General features: G+C 44.9%; 1 protein-coding gene, 1 non-coding gene and 1 pseudogene across 6 annotated transcripts in view; 1 reads left to right on the top strand and 2 right to left on the bottom strand.

The window, feature by feature from the left end:
* The window catches only part of TRPM4 (transient receptor potential cation channel subfamily M member 4), a 33,996-nt gene that overhangs the window by 3,171 nt on the left and 23,101 nt on the right, over nucleotides 1-7,724 (bottom strand). For all 5 annotated transcript variants that reach the window (XM_015592166.2, XM_025048467.1, XM_025048469.1 and 2 more), the window contains 3 exons: nucleotides 3,696-3,828; nucleotides 3,363-3,537; nucleotides 2,150-2,327 (listed from right to left, as the gene is read on the bottom strand). In XM_015592166.2, coding sequence (XP_015447652.1) covers nucleotides 2,150-2,327; nucleotides 3,363-3,537; nucleotides 3,696-3,828 — 486 coding nt within the window. The remainder of the gene's footprint in view (nucleotides 1-2,149; nucleotides 2,328-3,362; nucleotides 3,538-3,695; nucleotides 3,829-7,724) is intronic.
* On the top strand, nucleotides 1,697-1,815 carry LOC112482149 (annotated as a pseudogene).
* LOC112482058 lies at nucleotides 5,721-5,827 on the bottom strand. Its single transcript, XR_003047180.1, has one exon. It is a non-coding gene; the product is annotated as a U6 spliceosomal RNA (small nuclear RNA).

Genomic DNA, 7,724 nt, shown 5'->3' on the forward strand with positions numbered 1-7,724 from the left:
ATTCTGTGACAAAACCCATATCAAATCCCACAACCTTTTTTTTTTTTTTTTTTTTGTAGAAATGGAAAATCCAACCCTCGGATTTATGTGGAATTGCAAGAGGCCCTGAATAGCCAAAACGATCTTGAAAAAGAACAAAGTCAAAAGACTCATACTTCCCAAATTCAAAATTCACTACAAAATCAAAACAGTGTGGTTCTGGCATAAGGATGGGCATATCCACCAATGGAATAGAATTGAGAGTTCAGAAATAAACCCATACATCGATGAGTGTCATGGCTCAAATTGTGTCCCCCCAAAGATGTACTGAAATCTTAACCTTCAGGACCTCAGAATGTGCCTTATTTGGAAATAGGGCCTTTACAAAGGTAACCAAGTTAAAATAAGGTCATTAGGCTTGGTCCCTAATCCAGTATGACTGGTGTCCTTATAAAAAGGGGAAATTTGAACACAGACATGCACACAGGGAGAACACCGTGTAACGGCGAAGGAAGAGATTGCAATGATGCAGGCCAGAAGTCCACTAGAAGCTGAGAGGCATGAAACAGATTCTCACAGCCTTCAGAAGGAGCCAAGCCTGTCCATACCTTGACTTTGGACTTCTAGTTTCGAGAACTGTCAGACAATATGCTTCTGTAACTTAAAGCCACCCACTTTTTGGTTCTTTGTTAGAGAAATCCTAGGAAACTAATACAATGGCCAACTGATTCAGAGTGCCAAGTCCTTATAGCGGGGAAAAAACAGTCTCTTCAACTAATAGTCCCACATAAGTAGATTTCCACATGCAAAAAGAATGAAGTTGGACCTCTACCTCTCCATATACAAAAATTAAGTTAAAACGGCACAACGACCTGAATATAAGAGCCAAAACCACAGAACAGGAATAAATCTTCATGACCTGGATTTGGCATTTTAGTTATGACGCCAAAGTACAAGCAACAGAAGAAAAAAATAGATACGCTGGACTTGATCAAAATTTAAAACGTTTGCACATCGAAGGATATTATCAAAGAAAGGAAAAGAAAAGAAAATCAAAGGAAAGGCGGAAAATATTCGCGAATCATATATCTGATAGTTTAATATCCAGTATATAGAAAGAACTACTAAAACTCAAGAACAAAAAGACAAACAACCCAATTTAAAAATGGGCAAAAGACTTAAATAGATGTTTCTTCAAAGATATACAAATGGGCAACAAGCAAATGAAAAGAGCCTCAAAATCACTGGTATGTTCACAGTAGTCAAAGACGGAGACCACCCAAGTTTCCAGCACAGAGAAATGTCTTAGAGCAATATAGTGGAATATTATTCAGCCATTAAAAAGGAACAGAGTGCAGACACATGCTACAACATGGATGAACATCGAAAACTCTGTGCTTAGTGAAAAAGCCAGACGCAAAAGGTCGAATTTTGTATGATTCCACTTATATGAAACATCTAGAATAGGCAAATTCATTGCCTATTCTAAAGTACATTAGAGGTTGCCAGGGATGCGGGGGAAGGGAGAAATGAGGAGTTATCGCTTGCTTAATGGGTACACAACCTCGTAGTGATGAAGATGTTTTAGAAATGGTGCTGATGGTTGTATAACATTATGAATGTAATTAATGCCCCTAAATTATACTTAAAATGGCAAAAATGGCCACTTTTCTGTTATATATATATTTTGCCACAATAAAAAATTTTTAAATATTCCGTCTACGGCCATGCTACCCTGAACAAGCCGGATCCCGTCTGATCTCGGAAGCTAAGCAGGGTCGGGCCTGGTTAGTACTTGGATGGGAGACCACCTAGGAAGACCAGGGGCTGTAGGTGCAAAAAATAAAAAAAATAAGGGATTGTAAGCTGACAAGGTCCTTGCAATCTGTGAGGTCAAGCAAGGGTTGCCTTGCCTAAAAAATAAAAAATTAAAAAAAATTTTTTTTTTTTAAACAGTCAGCCTGGGCTCAGGGAGAGGATCAGAGTCTAACTGGGTCTGGGGATAAGCCAGCGCTAGATCTAACTCAGAGTTCAGAAACTAAAGATAGAATTGATTATGCTGGGATCCGGAATCATGCTGGGGACAAGAGTTCTTCCGCTGGGATCAAGGGTCACGCTGGAGTCAAGAGTCATGCTGGGTGACGTCAGATCAGAATGGGCAGGGCCTCACCTGAACATGGCAATGAGCAAATTGACTAGCACGATGTTGGCCACGAGCAGGAAGATGACGAGGAGGAGCACCACCAGCCAGTTGGCATAGAGCGAGACGCAGGCGCCCGCCTGGGCCCCGGATGGGCGCGCCCAGAAGCCCTGTTTCGCCGAGCAGTTGACATGTTCCATGAGGGCCACTGCAAAGGAGGACACTCAGAGATGGGTCCAGACAGACAGAGACGGGGACAGAGACCCAAAGAAACACAGGAGGGGGCAGAGACCTAGACAGGGGGCAGAGATACAGACAGAGAAGAGGATGGAGTCCTTTAGGAATGGAAGAGCAGGGGCCCTGCTCAGAGACCCAGACAGCCGGAGAAAGAGATAAGGGGCTAGAGACCCAGAGACGGGGGACAGAGGGGAGGGGCTCAGAGCGAGGATGGGTGTTGGGCCCTCTCATCCCTCCTTACCGTCCATGTCCTCCTGCGGGATCTGCCCGAAGATCTGCAGGTAGGGCCGGTAGAAGACTCGTCGCAGGATTTTCGGCAGGTCCTGATCCTGGGGCCTGAGGAGCCCCTCTGTAGCAACCCCGTAGGCAACCAGCCACACGCCGAGGAAGAAGAGGAAGAAGAACACGTCCTTCATCTACTGGAGAGAAAGATGAGAACTAGCCTGGCCCCGCCCCAAGCCCCGCCTCCATCCTAGAAGAGCACCTGCAAGCCGCCCGAACCTCCCTGGCCCCGCCCCTTTCCTCCTCGGGCCCCGCCCCCTCACCATCTTGTTCACGATGACGATCTTGGGCCCCAGCTGTTTGTTGACCGTGAAGATGTGCAGCAGGCGCAGCGTGAAGACCATGAAATCAAGGCAGAGGACTGTGCGGCCCAGGTCATACAGGCCCGGAGTCAGCCTGGGGTGTAGGGGGACACTCAGAGATGGAGCCAGACAGACAGAGACCTAACAAATACAGTAGTCCCGAGGGGCGTGGGGGAGCAGAGCCCCAGAAAGAGAGGGGGACAGAGACCCAAAGAAACACAGGAGGGGGCAGAGACCTAGACAGGGGGCAGAGATACAGACAGAGAAGAGGATGGAGTCCTTTAGGAATGGAAGAGCAGGGGCCCTGCTCAGAGACCCAGACAGCCGGAGAAAGAGATAAGGGGCTAGAGACCCAGAGACGGGGGACAGAGGGGAGGGGCTCAGAGCGAGGATGGGTGTTGGGCCCTCTCATCCCTCCTTACCGTCCATGTCCTCCTGCGGGATCTGCCCGAAGATCTGCAGGTAGGGCCGGTAGAAGACACGTCGCAGGATTTTCGGCAGGTCCTGATCCTGGGGCCTGAGGAGCCCCTCCGTAGCAACCCCGTAGGCAACCAGCCACACGCCGAGGAAGAAGAGGAAGAAGAACACGTCCTTCATCTACTGGAGAGAAAGATGACAACTAGCCTGGCCCCGCCCCTTGCAGCTCTGACCACGCCCCGCCCCACCAAGCTCCGCCTCCGTCCCAGAAGAGCACCTGCAAGCCGCCCGAACCTCTCTGGCCCCGCCCCTTTCCCTCTCGGGCCCCGCCCCCTCACCATCTTGTTCACGATGACGATCTTGGGCCCCAGCTGTTTGTTGACCGTGAAGATGTGCAGCAGGCGCAGCGTGAAGACCATGAAATCGAGGCAGAGGACCGTGCGGCCCAGGTCATACAGGCCCGGAGTCAGCCTGGGGTGTGAGGAGACGCGACAGGGGTCACTCGGGGGTCACAGGGTACAAAGGAACACCCGCGACTTCCCAACGCGAGGCTTCAGATGAGGCTGTAGAGGCCAGAACTGGGACCCTCTGATTCGCCAGGGCTGTCCTCAGATCTCACAGTGCAAACTAGGCCACGCAGGGCACTGGCACCCATTAAAAAACGGCTGCAAGAACGATGGCTTTAGCAAGTTGGAAAAACTACTGCAATATTTGTCCAACCTACAAAAGGCAAAATGTGGGGCGTTCTAGCAAACCAGTCAGTAAGCAGAAGACAAATGACCTAACTGGAAAGAGGATAAAGGCCAACGCACAATTCACAGCATAAGGTCAGATGGCCAATACATGAGTAATCTCTCTGGGGAAGATACAAATTATATCCCTATTTTACATCATCGTGTACTTAAATTCTGGGTCGATTGAAAACCTAGAATAAAAGGCACAACATTAAAATCTTAAAAAATATATAAAAGAATTTCTTCATGAGCTTGAGATAAGATGTCACATAAGAAAAACAGTCTTATCTACAGGACACAAAATCACAATAAAGGAAAAGATTGATGAATTTGACTACTTTGAAATATAAAATGTCTGTGCACCAAAAGATAAATACAATGAACAGAGAAAGACAAATAGTTTTGCCCAAAATGCATAGCCTAAATTTGATCATGAGAGAACATCGGACAAGCCCAAATGAGGCAAATTCTACAAAATAACTGGCCTGGGCCGTTCAGAAGTGTTAAGGTCATAAAAGCCAAAAAAGGATGGAAGAACTGTCCCAAATTGGAGAAAATTGAGGAATCATGACAACCAAAGGCAACATGGAATCTTGGACCAGCAACAGGACATCAGTAGGACAACCGGTGAAATGTGAATAAGATTTCCTGGTTTTGATAATGTAAGATGTTAACATCTGGAAGATCTGGGTGAAAGGTGTAGGGGAATTCTTTCTACTGTTCTGCAACATTTTTATAAGTTTTGGGTTGTTTCAACATGAAAAGTTACAAAATAAAAGAATATTTTAAGATAACATGCAAAAAAAGAAAAGACAAGCTACAGACTGTGAAAAGATATTTAGAACAAAACCACCGAGGATTACGATCCAGAGTTTAAGAGATCAATGAACATAATAAAATTTTTTAAGTGGGGGCAAAGGCTATGAAGAGACAGTTGACAGAAGTACATGTGGTCATTAGCTATGAAAATATCTCCAAGCTTACTAGTAGTCAGGGGTGCCTAAATTTAAAAAGGAGAGGTCCTTTTTACCCATAAGATTGGCTAAAAAAGGTCAACGTTAGATTAAGAGCTACAAAATTTTAAAGATTAAAAATATCAGGGTACTGTCAAGTGTCTTTAAAGGGGGCCCCCTCTTACCCTGATGGTAGGCGTATACATGGGTGAAGCTATCTTACAAGGAAATCTGTCCACATCAAGAATATATGTACCCTTCGACCCACAAAGTTGAAGTCTGGGATGTAAACTTTTATTACTTCGGAATAATAAAAATTAGAAACAACCAAAATGTCCATCCAGAAGGGATTGGCAACACAAAATGATTCATCCATGCAATTCTGGACATCGCTGGAAATTTTTTCCATTGTAAGCAGAGATCTTTGGATTTTTTTCCCCCCCATGCAGTAATTTTTCCCACCCCTAGAAAATGGTGAGCTGGATAGTATGTCTTAAATACCGCTGGTATTCTTAGAGCACTGGGTAGCACAAAGCCTCGACCCTATCATCTCAAATGATACCTTATACAAGTACAAGAAATAAACAGAAGCACAGTGTTCTGCAAAGCAAAACTCTTATCTTGCTGTAGGAATAAATTATTCACATCGTATTACTTGATAGCATTCCTTTTTTCTTTTTCTATGGAACGCTTCACGAATTTGCGTGTCATCTTGCACAGGGGCCATGCTAATCTTCGCTGTATTGTTCCATTTTTTAGTATATGTGCTGCCGAAGTGAGCACTACTTGGTAGTATTTCTAACACAGCATGGAAGAAGCCTTTCTTTGGGGGTGTCAACTGAGAAAGGAGTAGGGGGTATTGATGTCAACCATCCAGATTATACAAGGGGTGTCAGGTCCCTTCATCCTTGTAAATAGTCACTAAGTTGTATCCACAGAGTTGTCTGCTTTCCTTAAGTAGAAAATGAAAGAGACTTTGTGGAGAAAATTCTGACCTAAGTTCTATCTCTTGAAGTTCAGAATTTTTGTCTCACTGCCTTATGAAAAGAATTCATTCATTCATTAAATTCTGGCAAGAAGTCTGTCTTGTCTGATCTTTGGCCGATAATAGCAAAAACCCCTTCTTCTGGAATCTGATGCAACGTTATCAAAGAATACAGTATATGGGAAAAATGTCAGGACATATTATAGAGAAAAAAAAAAGCTGCAGAAGAATACATAAAATACAAAGCCTTTTGTATATAAAAGGACTATGTGTATCTGTCCACGTAAATGCATAGAAAAAGAACAGGCAGGATGTGCACCAAACTGCTGATGGACATTACTGCTGAGAAGGACGCTTGGAAAGATTGAGGAAAATTGTTGGTTTTTGTTGTATGTCCTTCTGCCTTTGTTCAATCTTGTTCAATGAAGATATATTACTGCATACATCTGAACCTATGACATCCCACCCAGAAAAAAATGGACATAAAGAAATAAAAGCCACAAAGTAATAGACTGTATTTCAAAGATGTTTTAAGTTGCTGGGAGATGAGATAAATTATGGCACAAGCCATAATCAGAGCACCATTTGGGGTGACCTCAGGACATTAAAGAAGGGACCTGAGCCTGGGAAGAATAAAGGAAGGCTGACAGAGACCGCAAAGCTGAGGCCTAAAAGAAGCGTCAGAGTTGGCTTCGACGAAGAGAGGAGAGGAAAAGTGTCCCAGAAAGAGGGAACAGCCTGTGCCAAGATCCAAAGATAAGATAATTTGTTCTCGAGGAAGTTTTGACGTGCCCTTTGCCCTCTCTCTGGGCACCTCACAGAACGATCCGGAAACTATAAAAGAAATGAACGAACAGTATTCTGCCCAGCCTTGTCAATAGATAACATTTGAGAAAAATCCCCCATAATTCGTATTTTGTATAAATTAGCTAAGAAATAGCAGAAACAGTCAAGGTTTTTATGGACTGAAAAACTGACAAAACAGTCAAGCCTCCCTGATGAAATCTGAATCTATGACATTTCACCTAGAAGAACACTGGACATAAAGAAATAAAAGCCACAAAGTAAAATTCACACGCACGGACCTTAGAGTTTAGCCCGATTCAACGCGGACAAAAAAACTCGAATGGTGAACCAAATATTTGTTGTAAAAGTAAACCCCGGTAATAGTTAACCACATTGAAATAATTTCAGAAACTGAAGATGAAAATAACTGAAGCTGAGTTAGCTGCCCTGCCTATAAAATCGATCGGGGACGTTTCAAGCAACTGGAAGATACTTCCTTGAGAAAAATTCATCAGTACTGGTAAAATTCCGATGATAAGTTTGTAATTACACAGATTCAAAATATCTAGGATCAAGGTCAAAGCCCCCGCGTCTGTCTCCCTGAGGAAGGAACTACAAGTAGCTTGCAGAGAGGCTGCGGTGTACATGAAGAAAAGAAATTGGGAGCCGGTCCTGCAGAGAGGATCAGACAGGGCCCAAGGCCAGGTTCAGGGGCTTGGGCTCTGTCCAGGGGCACTGGGAAACGGAGGGACCGGTCAGATCTGGGTGTAAGAAGACCCCTGTGGGGAAGGAATGGATAGAGCCCCGGAGGCTCTGGCGAGGGTCCACGGGGGAGGGTGGCGGTGCTGATGGTCAGGGGGATGGGACAGAGAGCGGGGAGGAGGGGGCTGAGGGCGGCGCCTGCGTCTG

This window comes from Pteropus alecto, unplaced genomic scaffold (assembly GCF_000325575.1).
Source record: "Pteropus alecto unplaced genomic scaffold, ASM32557v1 scaffold41, whole genome shotgun sequence".
NCBI lineage: Eukaryota > Metazoa > Chordata > Mammalia > Chiroptera > Pteropodidae > Pteropus > Pteropus alecto.